This window comes from Anthonomus grandis, chromosome 2, assembly GCF_022605725.1.
Source record: "Anthonomus grandis grandis chromosome 2, icAntGran1.3, whole genome shotgun sequence".
Classification (NCBI taxonomy): domain Eukaryota; kingdom Metazoa; phylum Arthropoda; class Insecta; order Coleoptera; family Curculionidae; genus Anthonomus; species Anthonomus grandis.
In genome coordinates, this window is record NC_065547.1 from 13,489,709 (window position 1) to 13,508,643 (window position 18,935).

Sequence of the window (18,935 nt, forward strand, 5' to 3'; positions counted from 1 at the left end):
CTTAACCACTACAAATAGAGGAGTACCACACAGCAATATAAAAGAAGTCTGAAATAATTAAGTACAAGTCAGCGGTCCCGATTTAGTCCAGAGCCAGTCAACATCGAGGTCGCTTCCAAATTTTGCTGGCAATTGCCTCGTTGCAGTGCCATAAAACAAGCAAGCAAGCTAGTGTTGTGTTAGTTTTGTTTGTTATAACCTGCAATTCAGTAAGTTTCTGCAGTGGAACAGGTGTAAATTGTCCAGTTACATTCTTTAAATAAAATATTTAGGAACTAGAAAGTGTAGGTGCTAAAGTGCGTTATAATGGAAAACCTCGATAACAGTGTTATTGTGGGCAACTATAATGAAGGGTCAAGGAAAAGGAAACGACAAAAGACAAAAAGGGAAATGGATTATAAGATATTGCTCGTTTGTTACAATAAAAAATATTCACACCTATACTTATTTTTATAGATATCAAGACCCTTTGTTGCTTAATTTTCAACCACCAAGAAGCATCCTAGCAAAAGCAAAGGGAAAAGTTTTTTATAAACCAGACAGAAAGGAGCAAGATAAAAGACTGTCCTTTTTAATGGATGTTGCTCAACCAAAACGCAGCCGAGTTCGTGGTGAGAAAAAACAAGCTACATCGCGTGGCAGTCAAATATTTCTTGATATCTACAGAAAAACAAAGACTACCTGTATGCTCCAAGTTTTTTGCTAAGTTGTTTGGGGTCGGTCAGCGAAAACTAAACACAATTGCTGACGGAATTTTATCTGGAATCGGGATCGTAGAGAAACGAGGAGGGGATCAAAAACTTCGGAAATTTTCTGCAAAAAGAAAGCAAGTGTACGAGTTTATTTCAAATTTGCGAGGTTGCGAAAGTCATTATGCACGAAATAAAAGCCGTCGACTTTACTTGCATTCATCTTTAAACATAAATCGACTTTTTCACTTTTATAATACTACCGTTGAATACGAGTTGAAAGTAAAAAAAACGTTTTTCGTAAAAATTTTTGAGACAAAGTTTAATCTAGGGTTTGGCTCTCCCGCTTCCGATCCCTGTAGCTATTGCGCTAGACTTAAAAGTGAAATTCAGTCTTGTGAAAATGGTGTTATCAAAGAAGGTTTAATTTCAAACATCGTAATTCACAAAAAGAGAGCTAAAGCTTTCCATACTTTGATGAAGCAAATCCCAAAAGCGAGCATAACGTACGTGTTTGACTTGCAACAAGTGCAAGCAATTCCCAAAGTCAGTATTGGTGAGGCTTTCTATTCCAGACAAATTTCATTTTACTCTTTTTGTGTAACTGATGTTGCAACTAAAAACCCACATTTTTATGTCTGGAACGAGACACAAACTGCAAGAGGTGCTCAAGAAATTTCATAGACTTTTTAGAAAAAGTACATATTGAAGATTCGGTATCGCAAATTAGGCTTTTTGCGGACGGCTGCGCAGGCCAAAACAAAAACCAACACGTCATCCATGCCTTAACATACTGGCTACATAAAAAGTCCTATTTACCTGCTGACAGGGTATTCGGTCGTGTTGAGAAACATCTACGAAAAACTGAAAAGAGGTGTTGAGCCCCATAGCTTATATCAAAATTTACCAACAATACGGAATTGTCAGGGTTTTAGGCGAAGACTGGTTCCTTAAAAACTACAAAGATCTCAGAGAAATACTGAAAAAAATTGATGGAATTAGTGACATGAATAGAATATTTTTACAAAAAATTATAAAAAATAGCTAGGTTCATACTAAGATAAAACTTGAGCCCACCTATACAGGGTGTCCCAAAATTAGTGGACGAAACGCGAACCCTGTATTCTTTGGTCAAAAATAACCTCACTTTTTCCTATAAACATATATCGGCAAACGCCCTCCAAGAAAGCTACGCCCCTTTTAAAGGGGGCACCTGAAGATGGTTTTTTCCACTTATTTTCGAAACGGGTAAATATAAAAATTTTAAATTTTGGTATTCTCCCAATTTTGATATGCTGAATTTAGTTGTCATTTCATAATTTTCATTAATTAGTCAGGTGCGTATCATTTAGGGGGTGAGGCTAAAAAAATACCTCAAAAAAATTGTGTGCAAAGTTTTTTTTTTTTTCTCTAAATTTTAAAAATTTGAAACTTTTTACGTAAAAAAGTACCTCTTGGTCAATAACTCTACGAGTTACCATTTTCGAAAAAAACGCATTTAAAAATAACGCTGCATAGTATTATTTTCACTACCAATTTTTATGAAAATTTAGTAGCAGGCTTTGGAAAAAATTGACACACTGCATAATGACATTAACATTTGTTGTAATTGATTAGTTGTCATTTTGCATTCAAATTGTTAATATCTTTTTAACTATGGAAGACTTTTCGACCCGTGAAAAAGTAGATATTTATTTTATGTATGGGTTTTGCAATTGAAACGCACATGCCGCTGCACGAGATTATCGGCGGAGGTTTCCTGCAAGAAGACTTCCACATTGGAAAGTTTTTGTTAGAATTCATAGAAATTCACTTGAATATGGATCCTTCGAACGTGCTCGAGGGCAAGGAAGACCAATTGCAAATGATGGTTATGGGGAAGTACTGAATTTAATTGAAGAAAACCCTCAAATATCATTGAGAACCTTAGAAGAGATTACCAATATCCCAAAGTCAAATGTAAGTAAAATTAAATATGATAAATAAATAATTAAGTACCTAATTTGTAATCCAAAAAATTAAATTTAAAGTACTTATAACTGAAAATTGAGATTGGTATAAATAGTGTTGTTATTAATTATTATCGTCGGATCGCATTAAATTCATTTCAAAATACTCTAATTACTATTATTATTATTATTTACTTTATTTACTTGGATAAGTCTGATCACAAACATCAAACACCCGAAAACAAATCCTTTTGACGACTAACTGGAAGGTTTAGTGGCTTACTAAGGTTTAGGCTTATTTCCTATGCAATTTAAAATATTTAAAAATAATTTCAGATTGGAAGAATGACTAAGATGTTAGGATACCATCCTTTCCATTATAAAAGGGTTCAGGAGTTAAAAGAAGAAGATTTTCCAGCTCGAGTAGACTTTTGTCATTGGATTTTAAATCACCCAAATCTTCGTCAAAAAATTTTGTGGTCAGATGAGGCACTTTTTCTAGGAGTAAGGGCTTTAACAGCCGTAATACTCATTTTTGGAGCATCGAGAATCCGAGAGTAGTTCGACGAACTAACTTTCAGCATAGATTTTCCTTTAACGTATGGGCGGGTTTGATAGGAGATAAATTGATAGGCCCAATTATTTTGCCACACAGGTTAACTGGTCGTCATTATTTAAATTTTCTTCAAAACAATCTCAGAGATTTACTGGACGATATTCCCATAGAAACTCGGCTGGAACTAATTTTTCAGCACGATGGGGCACCAGCTCACTACAGCCGACAGGTGAGAAACTGGCTGGACAATAATTTTAGAGGCAGATGGATAGGCCGAGGTGGTCCAATAAACTGGCCTGCACGATCGCCCGACCTTAATCCACTGGATTATTATCTTTGGGGTAATATGTGCAATATTATTCATGCCACCAAAATTGATACTCCATAAGAGCTTAAGAGGCAAATTCTCGCAGCTGCAGGCCAAATAAGAGAAAACCGATTTGAAATTCTTAGATCGTCCCAAAACATTCAAAAAAGATCCAGGTTATGCATTCAGGAAAACGGAAACTTGTTTGAACATTTGCCTCAAATAAATTAGTATTTTTATCTGTTTGCAATTTTATTTGTCAATTTACTTTTAAAGCGTGCTATTGAGTTTTAATAAAAGTTGTTATTAATAATGCAGCGTTATTTTTAAATGCGTTTTTCTTGAAAATGGCAATTCCTAGCGTTATTGACCAAGAGGTACTTTTTTACGTAAAAAGCTTTAAATTTTTAAAATTTAAAGAAAAAAAAAACAAAAACTTTGCAAACAATATTTTTTAAGTATCTTTTTAGGCACACCCCCTAAATGATACGCACCTGACTAAATAATGAAAATTATGAAATGACAACTAAATTCAGCATATCAAAATTGGGCGAATACCAAAATTTAAAATTTTTATATTTATCCGTTTCGAAAATAAGTGGAGAAAACCATCTTCGGGTGCCCCCTTTAAAAGGGGCGTAGCTCCCTTGGGGGCGTTTGCCGATATATGTTTATAGGAAAAAGTGAGGTTATTTTTGACCAAAGCATACAGGGTTCGCGTTTCGTCCACTAATTTTGGGACACCCTGTATGTTTGACGACGCTTCGAAGCACCCAATGGCAATAACAAAACGAGGCCAAACTTTGATAAGGGATACCACTGGTAAATAACATCAAAGAAGAAAAGAAAACTGATGTGCGAAAGCTGCTTTGTGCAAGATTTGGACAAGACTGGGAATTTAAAGTCCCGCTTTCTTCGCTCTTGTTTTTTGATCATGCCTTAAACACCACGACGGAACCAGAAGCTGAAATGCCAGATCCTGCAGATGATGTAGGTGAAGAAAATCCCATGTGCGACTGCCTCGAAGAAGACCCTAACCAGGAACAAATTTGATTTTTTTTTTCAGGTGGATTTTGTATGTTATTAACATTAGTATTATTTTGTAAGTTTGCATTTTTTGAAGAAATTAAACAAAAAAAAACATATACCTGGTACTTAGTTGACCTTTCATCCTTCCCAAAGTCGAATAATTTCACTACCAACACCAGTTTTTTTGTAAAACGAATAAATTAGAACAAACAGCATTATGTCCAATTTTGAACGAAACATAACGAATTTTATACATTGTTACGAATCAACACGCATTAAGTCCAAAAATTTTTTCGATTTTTCCAGATTTTCTAATAAATATTGATTTAACTGAGATAACTTAATGGGTTTTTATGTTAATTTCTATCAAAACAATTCCATGTTGTAAAAATATATAGCAGGGTTTAAAAGAAAATCGTTTTTCGTCAATACCCAAAAAAGTATTTTTTGGACAAAATGTGATTTGAAAAGTTGCTTTTCATGTTGTTTAACCATTAATGCTAGAAAAAAAACTATAAAATTTTGAGATTTTTTTTAATTCGTTTACTTATTTATGTATTTTAGACGAAAATTTGAAAAACTTTTTTCTAGCAAATTTATAAAATTACTGCGAAGAGATTTTAAGAATTTCCAATTTATTAACATGAAAAGTAGAGGGTTACCAGTAACGGCAACAAAAAGCATTTTTTATTGAGAATAACAAATACAATTCATGAAAATTTCGGAAATATTATTATAAAATCAGCAATTAAGACAAGGTAATTAGAGAATCTAAAGTCAAACAATCAGAGAATCACAGACAACATTTTGGAAAATTATAAATTTATTCAGGTAATTTCAATAAAAATCTGCAGAATTGCAAGAACTTGTAATTGAGAAGAATTTAACACAAGACATTTCAGTGGCTAGAGAATATTAGAAAAAAATGCAAAATTTTTAAAAATAGTATTCTATTAAAAAACTTAAAATAAGGAATTGGAGAATTGCAGATGAAACTTTAAAAACTATAAAATTATGTCTTGAATTTTCAAAGTCAGTCAAACTGCAATGACTAAGAGATTTTTGATTTGCAGTAAATTTAAAAAAATACGATAAATGTAATGCGGACTACAAAATGACAAAAAAATTACTGAAGAATTAGGAAATATTTTTAAAAATCAATTTAATGATAAAAATTGGAATATTACAGAAAAAAATTAATTCTGGAAATTAAACTTGGAAAATTTGAAAATTAGAAAAATATTCGTCAGGAAATTTGGAAACAAAAACTGGAGAATTGCCGAAGAAAATTTAAAAAAAAAAGAAGGAAAACTTGAATATTATAGCGTACATCTATACTTGTCAAATTTACCAACCATTTTTCATGTTTGATGAAGTTAAACAACTGTTTATTGTTAAGACATAATATCGTTTTCATTTGTTTAATTTAGGTTGATTTGAATATTTATTTGCAAATCACATGTTATGTATGCTTCAATAAACAATTTTCATTATATAATTTCAATATATAGCAATATCCTTTGCAAATTGCCGAGAGCTCTATGACGTGAATTTACAAACGGACTGACGGAATTGACAAAAAAGTTGTGAGTGCAGTTTTGTAATGCAAAATACTATTAAGTAACATATTTTAACACAGAAAAATACATAAAAAGGGAAATAAAAGATATAAACTCATGTACAAAGGTTTAAAACGACGGAAAATTGGTCCAAATATTTAAAAACAAAAATGATTTTAAATTGTTTTTTTAAATTACACTAACATACAAAACATTGTTTGATTTTACCCCTATGTTGTACAACTTATACTTCGTGTAACAAAAAAAAAAATTTTTTTCTAAACTCTAATAGGAATTTTTTGTGGTTGTGTTGTTTCGCTAAGCTTCTCAAACTATTTACCCATTATTTAAAATGATTTGTGGTTAAGTAATATCCAAACCATAGGATGAAAGTTACTTATGAAAGGAAAAGTAAAACTCCTGTATAGTTTAGGTGAAGTTACTTGGACAAGTATAAAAACTAAAAACGTTTAGCATGCGGCGTTTTCTTTATAAGGCATTGGCGTGCATATAATTTTTGTTTCTCTGGTTAAGTATATATAGTAAAAACGTTTTTTACAACCAACAAAAACATTTATTAAGTCACGGAAAAATCATGGTTAGATTTAATGACACATATTTTTTACACATTTAAAATATATTTAGGTCGAAAATGACACGTGTTAATAAATTGATACTATCTTAAAATTTGATAGGTAAAACGGTCATAAACTAACACATTATAAAAATAGTTACCACAACTATTCGATTCATTATCACTAGTATCAAAAGGCCGCAAAAATGACATTTTTATTGTTCAAAAGTTCAGACGAAAGTAAATAAAACAAAACAACAGTATATAAGAAACAGAATAACAACAAGAACTACAGTATAATATATACGCGAAACCGATTTCAGGGTGAGCCAAATCTGCACTATGCTAGTTATAGATAACAGACACTGATAAAATTCAAAATTGTTATAATTGTTTCCATATACAGACTCATATGTTATGACACGCATCTTAAGTAATGGTTGATTCTTCGAAACATTATTTCTACGTACAGGGGTTGTCCAATAGCGCCCCAACAAGAAATATACATTTAAATATTTTTTATACAATTTTTTTAATGGCACATGTTTAGGCTCAAAAATGCGCAACTTTGCCCTAAGTTTAACCATTTTCCTATCTCTTATATCTACCAAATCCCAATAGTAAGCTTGGAATTTGTAACACGTCGTATAATATATAATATCTAGTAAAAAATGACGTTTATAAATGATAGAACGCAATACAAGTTAATATTTTACTTATATTCGTTTATTTGATGAAAAATGTAAAATAATAATAATAAAACGTATAAAATAATTGCATTTCCTATTTTTGACCGCGCGACTCTGGTTAATATTCCCGGCCCGTTCACAATTCAATCCCAGCAGCATCGAGAGAATCTCGTATCTTCGTCTGTTTCACGTTATCCGCGCCGAACTTGCCTATCTTTATCTGACAAATATTGATTGTTGAACAGCCCGTGGTGCAAGGAAAGACTCGAATCGACCGTAAATATATACGGGGATCGATCACTAAATATCGTAATATATTTTGTAGTTTATTTTAATGCGTATATGTAGTATGTTGATTGTATTTTGTACATACTCAATTTTGGATCTTGACCAAGTAACTTCACCTAAACTATACATTTGTAGTCAAGTGTAATATACAAAATTCTATAAACCACTGTGACAAACTGGTAAATATCTCGAAGAACGCGTTTAAGATACAAAAAGATGTCCTAAAAAAAATTTTATTCACCCTACAAAACTAGTTGACCAAGTTAAGGGACTGGACTATTTTTTCGACTTTAATAAGATACAAATACTTAGCAACAAAAAATTAACAACTGGCTATATAAAAAGGATTGGAACCCTGAATATGCTAAGGTGTATTACCAAAGTACCAAATTTACAGGTGTATTTGTTTAAAAAAAATCAACTATGCAAAGAGCAGAATGTCTAAAAGAAAAAAATTACTATAACTCCCTTGGTTTTTAAGCGATTTAAATTATCTACTATTTTCTGAAAAAGAATTTTTAGCCTCTTAAGAGGATAAAGGTGTTCTTTAACAGACTTTTTTTGTTTGGGCTTCATTGGTCCAAAAATGCTAGAGTTACAAATAAATTTGTATACACATTTAAACTATGCAAAAACCAAAGTCGCCAGGAAACAAATATTACTACAACCTCCTTGTTCTTCATCATTTGATTTTATTGATTTTAGATTATCTGAAAATGATATTTTTCCTTTATTAAGTTAATAAATATTTTTTCTTCCGGATATTTTTTACTTGAGCTCAATCGATCCAGTAGTACCAAATTTACAGGTATATTTGTATAAAAAAGTCAACTATGCAAGAACAAAAATATACAGAAGAGAAAAGTGACTAACTCTCTTGTTTTTTAACCGATTTTATTTATTTCAAATTTTCTGGAAACAAGATTTTTTCACCCCTTAAGAGGATATCTGTTTAAGTTTATTCTGTCTATCAATGGCAGACTTACATTTGTATAGAACTGTCAACTTTGATGGACGGACTTAGGATATTAGAGGATCAGAGAATATGTTATATTTTATAGCGGAAATCGGAAGCAACGCTACAATTTGGAACTGGTTTTATCGTACGAGAGAAATTGGTAAGATCTGTTGTCGAGTGTAAACCTGTTAACAAGCGGATTTGTCAAATCAGATTTACAGGCAAGTGGCGTAACTTTTTAGTATTATCCATACACCCCCAACTGAAGAAAAGGAAGACATGAGTAAGGAAGTCTTTTATTATATAGAATATCCACACAAGACATGGCAATAATGCTGCGAGACCTTAAGGCTAAAGTAGGAAAAGAGGCCTTTAGACCAGTAATTGGCAAACATAGCCTCTATAAGTAGTGTAAAAATAACGGAATCTGACTAGAAATATCCAACAGCTTATTCCTCACATCAACAATGTTCGAATACAAGAATATGTATAAACAACATTGGATAGTTTCCGATAAAGTAATAAAGAACCTAACCATGTCCTAATTAATGCAAGACAGCAAAAATATAATCGACGTAAGAAGCCTCAGAGGTGTATATGCAGATAGTAAACAAAATTTTTGATTAGTACGAGTGAGAATAACTGGCCAAAAGTATAACAAGACAGCCCCGTCCCCTACATGGAATACTGATACATTCAAAGCTGACAACAAGAAACGAGATTATCAGAGGAGTCTAACAGTACACCAGTTTAAGTCAACATTTAGACAAGAGAATATTGAGAAAACATAAGAAGTAATTAGGAGGTAAGTAATTGACCAAACGATAGTAGAAAAGAAAACGACTGAAAGCAGGAACTCGTTGTCCAATAAGGAGTGTGAAGCGAGTAAAAGGGCAAAAAACATGGTCTGACTAGATATGCTGCAAAATTCAAATAAGCACCATAGGAAAAGTATAGAATTGAGAACCGTAGCACGAAGGACAATTAGAGTAAAGAAAGGAGTAGTCCAACAAAGAAATATTAGAAGAGCTAGAAACAAGTCAAAGAAATAAGCAAATTAGGAAATTTTTTAAACAAGCGAAAAGCATGCTTTAAACTGAGAACTGGCATGACTGGTAACAAATAATAGTAAGGTGATGGAGGTATGGAGAAGTTACTTAGACCAATTACTAAGTCAACTGCAGGACCAAAAGAGAAACAAGGTCATCTACCATACTGCAGATCCATTGCTCGAACGGTAAACTCTTGGAGGGGTTAAGGAAGGCGATCAGCAGGTTGAAAAATAATAAAGCACCGAGTGATGACACAATCAGCAGAGTGCTTCAAATAAAGAGAAGCTTTTTTCAAATACTTCTACATGCTCATATTTCAGATTTGGAAAAAAGGGAAAATACTAGGTAGTTGAAAAGAGAGTGTCACTGTGCCCCTACACAAAAATACGTTAATTTGCAATAATCCAACTATTACGAAATATAATTAATTAAATCTGGATATAAGGTTTGCTATCTATTACTACACGAACGAAAGGCTAACTTCCTACGTAGAGCATCAGCTAGGTGACTACAAAAAAAAATACCTAAAATATTGGTTCAGAAAAAAAGCGTTCTACATCAACTCTTTATTGACTTTAAACAAGTGTGTGACAACGTTCTGAGGGTAAAGTTGTGGAATGCTTTGGTAGAACTAGGAATCCCGAATACACTTGTCAGGTTAACAAACGTCAATTTCGAAGGCAATGTAAGTGCAGTACGGATTGAAGGGAAATTTTTAACCTTTTTTAGAGAGGAAGTCGATATCTTCTTACTCCTTTTTAATATAATTTACGAAAAGCTAGTTAAGAAAGCAAAAACGTAGACTCTTTTATTCAGAAGTCGAGGCTCTCGTCTCATATTGGACTTTTGTGGAAGACATAGACATCTTAAAACGTTAACTGTTAATACTAAAGAGTTTATAAAAAATGTACCTGCAGCAGAAAATATAGGTCCTAGAATAAATGAGAGTAAAACGAACCAGATGACCACAAGAACTGAGCTTTGAAATAGGAAAAAATGTGTCGATGGATTAATACAGCTTGGAAAGCGTCTGGGTGCCACTATCACGTCAGATAATGACACGACCAAGGAAATGAACAACAGAATACAAAGTGCCAATCACTGCTATTTTGCATTATATAAAATAATAAAATCCAAAAATATTGGATCTAAAATAAGAATATATCACTTAATTAAAAGGCCACTTATGACTTACGCCTTTCAGACTTGGACCGTGACGGAAATTAACGAAAACAGAAATTGACCTATTTACCCACAAAACACCACTTCTAATCTATTATAAAATTTGGTAAGTCGTATGCATTTAAGTTATGCATTACGTGCAAGTGGAAAAATAAACTTGAAGCCGAAGTCTCACAAATATAACATCTATTGATTAGGTTACGCGTTTCAGTTACTACTGATACACGATGCAGTTACCATTTTACTTTAACCTGTACGTTATCATAAGTATTCTTTAATATGTGTTTTTGTACTTATGATGAGGTCTGATGATGCTGTAAGCCGAAACGCGTAACCTAACCACTAGATGCTAATTTTGTGAGACTGAATTTGGGTTTATTGTTCTTCTTGTTACATATTTTTAAAGTCCTCTTGACAGTAATCGATTAATTTTTTAAAGGGTCTTAAATTTCACACTTTTTAATCCATTTCTGGGGTGGTTGAATTAAGTTTCTTAATTCACCAACCCATGAGAAAAACTATAAATAAATAAGTCTTACCAGTTAACTGGATACTCTTCCTGGTTTTTCCTAGAGGATTGTCAGCCACACAAGTATAATTCCCAAAATCCGTCCTATGGACTTTACGAATCACAAGGGTGTGCCGTGAACCACGTGACTCCATGATGCGACGTTCTGTTGTATCCAGTTGCATCGTGTCCCGATACCATAAAACCTTTGGAAAAAAACACCCTAATTATAATTGCATGACCAGAGGGCGCTAATTAAACATAACTTTAGTCTACTAATGACAATATAAATACCCACAACGGGGTTTATATGCGGCAGATATTATGTAAATTATGTGCCATTGTGGTGGTTGCATCGAAGGGCCATAAAGTTCATTTTTCTACACTCCCCACGTAACAGGAAAATCTTTCGTTTCTTGACATGTGAAATTAGATTTCTGTCATGTATAAAATATTAGAGAAGCCGCGGAGCTGTCGAACGTCTTGTCGGCGTCTGAAGGTGTTTCGATTTTCTGAATAATAGTCCGGACAGATTGGTGGTTGGAAGTGGGAGTTTTATGTTAAAATTGAAGATTTGAACTACTTAAATTTCAGACTCGAGAAAATAATTAAAATAAGAAGAAAACTTTTGCAAGGTTTTGGTATATATATTTATTTATAATTTTTTTTCCAAAAAGCGTTTAGTTTTTTTTTTGAAAACCCATAATTTAAACTACTATTTTTGATTAATTTTTTCTGTGTTCATTTAATGGTATTTTGCATTTTAAATATCTTACTCCATATCTTAATTACTTTTATATATCTTAATTTTACTTTAAATATCTTAATTACTCCAATTCATTTCTTTATTATATTTTTTATGAACACCTACGAGTACACACTTTTCTTAAACTTTCATTAATTATTACAGTTTGTACCTTTTTACTCATGAAATATCAACCAATTTCTATATAAAAATATATATTTTTTTGTATCTTCTGGTCTATGTTTTCCTGTTATCATCATCAAAATCTACGCAAGCAATATTTAACTCTTTTTTATATGATCTTGATTTAAGTTTTTTTTTCAGCACTAGTTTAATAAAAAATCCTTCTTGTTATATCTAGCAATTTTCCTTAATATTATTAGAATTTATTAGACATTTAAAATTTAAATTAGAATATAGACATTTTATGATCATTTTAGGTAATTGCAGTAATTTTAGCATCAATTTTCTTTGATTTTCAATTTATTTATACAATGTTCTTTAATTTTTTGTATGCCTAAGCAAATTTATTAATGTAGTTTCTTAACTAAGCTTGCGAATGTTGATATTTTTTTAAAATTTTGAGAATAATTTTATATAAATGGCTGTTGAGTATGACATTTTCTTTTTTATTTTAAAATTCAATATTATTTTTTTTATGTTTTTCACCAAATACATATTAATTTGCGTTATCTTTTGCTTTATTATTACTTTTTTTCCTTTAATTATTAAATTTTTGATTTTGCCTTTCATAATTCTATTTTCCTATCATAAGGTCATTTTCTTTAACTGCCAAAAAAAAATCTAATAATTGGCTTTGCTTCAATAGTGTTCAAAGTTACATAAAATGCCTGAAAAAAAAAACTAATAATGACTTCAACTGCCTGCAATTTACAGAAAATCATGAAATTTTTATTTTGCTAGACTAAAAAATTACTTAAATTGCCTGGAAAAATTTAATTTTTTGCTTCAACAGTTTTTTTTTTTAATTCATTAAATGGGAAACCCCCATTACAAAAAAAAATTATAAAATACAGTTATGTCAATAATTAATAATCCTTACTTAAACTATTAAGAGTTAAAGTACTTAACTAAAAAAAAAGACTCTAAAGTAAATAAACAAAAAAAAATATCTTTGTATTAACTAATAGATAAGGAACATAAATTCTCACTTGGTTTACCCATCAAACAACATATTAATTAAAAATATTAATTGAACAATACTAAGTATTCAAAATTTTCATTAAACTACCCTTAAAAGACCCATATCAATTGCCAAAAACATCTAGCCTCTCCTCCCGATCCAAAAAATCTAGAGATCTCGCCAAAAAAGAGTTTTTACCATAATTGGTTCTATGGAACCCAATATGAAATAAATTATTTTGTCTAAGTGTTCTCTGAGGAATAGAAAAATTAACTTGGGAAAGTAAATCCGGACAGGATATAATACCATTCAACAACTTATAGATAAAACAGTGTCAAACATTGTTCTTCTTTTATCCAAAGACAAAACTTTAACATAATTCAATATTTGGGAATAATCATGATTAGCAATAAGATCCAAATTAAACATGTAGTTATAGTATCTTAAAAATTTGTTTTGCATACTCTCCAGTAATGACTTATAGACATTATACTGGGGAGTCCAGATAATTGAGCCATACTCAAGCTGTGATCGTACCAATCCCACATATACAGATTTGACAGCTTGCAATGATAACCCTTCACAATTTCTAAGCGTAAAACCCAACATTCTATTAGCTTTTACTACTATTTGGTCTATATGATTGCAGAAGTTTAATTTCGTGTCAAACTGTATTCCTAAAACCTTAGCAACATCCTTTAATCCTATGAAATGAAATTTGGAAACATTTATTAATATTCAAATCCAACAAATTATTTTGGCACCACAGAGAAAGGCCATCAAGATCTTTCTGTAAGAGGCTGATATCAAGTTCATTTATAATAACCAAGAAAAGTTTGAGGTCATCAGCAAACATTAAAAATTCACAATACTCCAAGACATCCCTAAGGTCATTAACAAACAAACTAAATAGCAAAGGAGAGCAGTGTCCACCTTCTGGCACTCCAGAACAAACTTCAATCACCCTAGATATAAAATTACCAAGTTTAATCACTTGCTTTCTATCACTAAGAAAGCTAAGCAACCATTTTAGCAATCTATCAGAAAAACCTATATTTCTCAATTTTTCAATTAATAACAAATGATTTACCTTGTTAAACGCCTTGGAGTAGTCTGTATATACAGCATCAATTTGATACCCCCTCTCCAAGGCATCTGACAACCTGTTGTGGTATATGAGTAAATTTGTAAGAGTGGACCGACCACTTTTAAAACCATGCTGTTCCTCAACAATAATTTCTCTACATTGCCAATTTAAATGGGCAAACATAAGGCTGTCAAAAATTTTGGGGATGGATGACACTATGGACACACTACGATAATTTCTGACATCATCCCTCGACCCTGATTTAAAAATAGGAGAAATAAAACCTTCCTTCCATATGTCTGGAAATGTTCCAGAAATAAGAGATAAGTTAAAAAGTTTACATAGTGGCTGTGATAGTGCATATAGACAGTTTTTTAAAAGAATATTGGGGATTCCATCTGGACCAATCATTAACTTATTAGGCAAAGCCCCCAGCTTATCAAACACCTCAGCCAGACCTATGACAGGACAGTCAATATTAATTTGGCTAAAAGACTTTTCAGGTGGGGTTGTGTTTGCATTTGAATAGACTGCAGAAAAGTGAGTAGCGAATAAATCAACAATCTGCTGACCATCAGTTGCAACACTATTTTCTAAAAACATTTCCCTTGGTACAATGTTAGATGCTCTTTTCTTATTAACGAACTTTTCGGATTACTAGTCAAGTTCTCATTCAAAGTAGCAAGATTTCTGTAGCACTCTTGACTTAACCTTTTACACTGAGCTCTCAGAACGGTAAATTCATGATAATCTCTTTCATCATGGGATAGTTGGTATTTTTTATGTTTACTTTTTTTGAGAAATACCAATCTTCTTAATTCGGTAGAAAAATATGGAGGAAAGCTAGATGTCTTATATTTTTTTGAGGCACAAAACATTGTATACCAAAATTTAAAATGTTATAGAACTCTGACACCATAATGTTAATATCGCTATCATTAAAAATAGTATCCCAATTTATAGAAAAAAAATAATCATTTAAACCCTGATAGGTCCCATTTTCAAAATCAAAATAAAATTCCTCAACTTTAAGTGAATCCAACATTACATTGTTGTCTACTCTAAAATTACAGGTATAAGAAATATGATGAATTGAGTCACAAAAAAGTGGATCTTGAGACTTAAAACATTTCATGGCGCTATCGTTGGTAAACAGAAGATCCAGAAACACATCCCTGCTATTTGGCATATCAAGCATTTGGTACATATTAAAAAAAACATATATTTGTGCTAGAAACATGGCTGGTGAATTTGTTGGACAGTCTACTTGGACCCCATTATGAGCATTTGACCAATGTACCCCTGGCAAATTGAAGTCACCCATCATGTAAAACTTAGTGCTAGGATACATAGAACAGATTTTTTTAATTGTGATGCAGTGATCACTATAGATATCATCAGAGGACCCTGGGGGAATATATACACCGCCAACTACAAAACTTGATCCTGAACATTTACATAACAAAAACAGCTGTTCAAAGTGAGATTCTTTCTTTTTAATGATTGAAGCTTGTATGTGATTTTTTACCAGTATTAGCACTCCACCACCTCTGCTCTTTGATGTAATCTGCACATTTTTATCAGCACGAAATATACTGTAATTACAGCAACTAAGTTCTTCCGAAAAAATGTCCTCATTCAACCAACTCTCCGTAATAGCAATAATATCATAACTTGAAGAATCCAACATTAAGTTCAACTCAGCAATTTTGGTACGAAGCCCTCCCACATTCTGGTAATACATTTGTAATGGGGTATTGGCTATTTTTTTCTCGTGTTACGTGTGTTATCTCTCAGGCTGTCTTTTCTTACAACCTTGGGACATCCATTAATGTACCTAATGATGTAACTATCATTTTCTTCGGCATTCCTCTCTTGCAGCTCAGTTTTTACCTTCCTAAGCTGGTCTCTTTGCATCATCGTCTGATCTAGATTAATGCTGTACTTAGTCACCGACAATTTTTTCTTAACTTTTAATACCTCTTTAACAAAAGCCTGTTCAATACAGACCACTTTTAATGGCCTGCATGAGCCTGTCTTTTTAGTGCCAATTCTAAGAACTTTTCAACTTTATCGAGTCCTCGATCTACCTTCATCAGCTTAAAGACATCTTGTAACGCTTTTTTGTCATCTTCGATTCTATCAGTTAAATCGGTTCGATTAGACTCATTTGCACCATAAATTAACAAATTTCTAGATCTAGTTGATCTTTCCTGCATCTCGTTGAATAACTGCTCGGTAACCAACTCAGCAGATTCATGCTTACACTTCTGATTTTTTACTGATTCCAGCTCCCTTTTTATAACTTCAATTTCTTTCTTTAGCTCTCCTACTTGTCTTAAAAAGGGCTGGGGCGCTTTTAAATGCTTCTCTGCATGGTTTACAGAAATACATCATAGTTCGTTTCTGAATGACAACAGCCCTTAGCTCTGATGCATTTAACTCAGTGCACCCTTCCGCGTTGTGCATAACTATGTGGCAGCTGTCACAAACCACTATTTTAGATCCGTCTGGTATGGATTCATTGCAAGTGTTGCATAAATTGACCATGTTTTCGCCTTCCTAACCACACTTTCACAAAACTCTAAAAATATTTATAGATCCTGTACGCTAGTACTTGTGCTGAAGCAGGATACAAAATATTACTGATTACATACTTTTTTAGTCAAAGTTTGATTAAAAAACTCCCAAAAATAATAGGGCAAAATTTTTGTAAACACAAGGTTCAGACATAACCTAAATTCAGTAGGTTATTTAAAAGTCATATAATTAATTAAATTCTCAAAACAAAATTAATAATGACTTTATAATATTAATGAACAATTTGTAATTTCTTTTAGTAGCTTTCATAATAAGATAAATGTTTGGAAAAAATATATTCTATTTATTACCTACAAAAAAAATAAATAAATTTACTTTGATTTGAAGTCTGCTTAAAAATATAAATAACGGCTTTAACTTCCGAACCCCAACAAATAATGACTAAAGTTCAGTTAGGTTAAATAGGCTAAAAAGTACTTTCAGCTGCCTAAAAATTGTTTTAGTAGTTCATATAACATCTTAAATGTAGAAAAAAATGTATAATGTTCTCTCTCAACTCAACTACCTCGAAATAATACATATATACAGGGTGATTTTCAACCTATGCGCATAAACTTAGGAAATGATAGATGAAGATCAATAATGAGTACTAATGTGAAAAAATGTAGTAAAATATTTTTGGTTTCCGAAATAAAGTTAAACAAATGTCAAGAGAACATGTATCAGATGAACTTATTTTGTTTATTAATAACTGATAGTAAGCAAGTCATAATGTTTGGAATTTGTTGTTTGTAATCTTTAGCAGTACTTAGTTTTGTTTTTGAAGGTGGTAGAGAGAGAGAGAACTTAGGTTTGTAAAGGCGCATCAGCATCTGAGGCCATTTAGCGCCCTGTACGTTTTTTTTTTAATATTTTATTATATAGATTTACTTCTTTTAAGAATTCTATTACATTCTTTATATTTTCTTTGTTTGGTTCAAGTATATGTTTTAGGTTAGTGATGATTGGTAAATTGTGTTTTATTTTAAATATATGCAGTCTATTGCAATGTGCAAAAATATGTTTTATGGTGAGATTATGATCGTTGCAAAAGGGGCATATTGGTTGATTTTCCTTCTTTAAGATATATTCATGAGTGGTTTTAGTGTGGCCTATCAGAGTTCTAAAAATTATTGATTGGTCTTTTCTGTTTAAATTTACATCTAGGTAAGGTGAAGGTTGTATTTTGATTATCTCAAGGAGCTTATTGTCGGTTTCGTCTAAATCTAGTTTGAGTCGAGTTAAATTTTGTATTTTGTTATTTATTTGCAGGAATAGATCTTTGTAGTAAAAGGTATTTGTTGGTTTAGAACAAATACCAGTTAGATTTTTTGCCATGTTATCAGCTGTTTCATTCCCGTCTATACCTATATGACTGGGAATCCAGATAAAACTAATATTTTTACCATTTCTATTGCATTTGATTATTTCATTTTAAATATTTATGAATGATGGGTGTTCACCACTATACCTTTTAGGAGTATGTAATGAGCTGAGTGAGTCTGTAGCAATTAAGAATTTATTGAAAGATGATGTTTTTATGAAAGTAATTGCTTCTTCAATAGCATGTAACTCTGCTGTAAGTATACTGCTATTTAAATTTATTTCACAGCTTTGTGAGGAATATTTTGAGAAAAAAGCTGAGATGGTATGTGTATTTGTCTTTGATCCGTCTGTGAAAATTATGATATGGTCGGAGTAATTATTCTTAATAATGGTGAATGATTCTTAATGATGGTAATCATTTCTTATAATTTGGTGATGTGTGGATTCTTTATTGAATTTAGTTAGATTTAAGTTTATATTTATATTAATGTATATCCAGGGTGGAAAGTTATAGTTGGGTTGGGTTGGGTTGGGTTGGGTTGGGTTGGGATGTGTGGATTCTTTATTGAATTTAGTTAGATTTAAGTTTATATTTATATTAATGTATATTCAGGGTGGAAAGTTATAGTTGGTATGATGGCCTATTTCAGGGAGTTTTATATAATACATTTTGAGTGATTTCATTAGTATTATGTTAGGTGGAATAGTTTGAT

General features: G+C 31.8%; 1 protein-coding gene across 1 annotated transcript in view; it reads right to left on the minus strand.

The window, feature by feature from the left end:
- LOC126733584 (limbic system-associated membrane protein-like) overlaps positions 1 to 18,935 on the minus strand; it is a 607,444-nt gene that overhangs the window by 22,876 nt on the left and 565,633 nt on the right. The window contains exon 7 of the mRNA XM_050436933.1: positions 11,372 to 11,546. Coding sequence (XP_050292890.1) covers positions 11,372 to 11,546 — 175 coding nt within the window. The remainder of the gene's footprint in view (positions 1 to 11,371; positions 11,547 to 18,935) is intronic.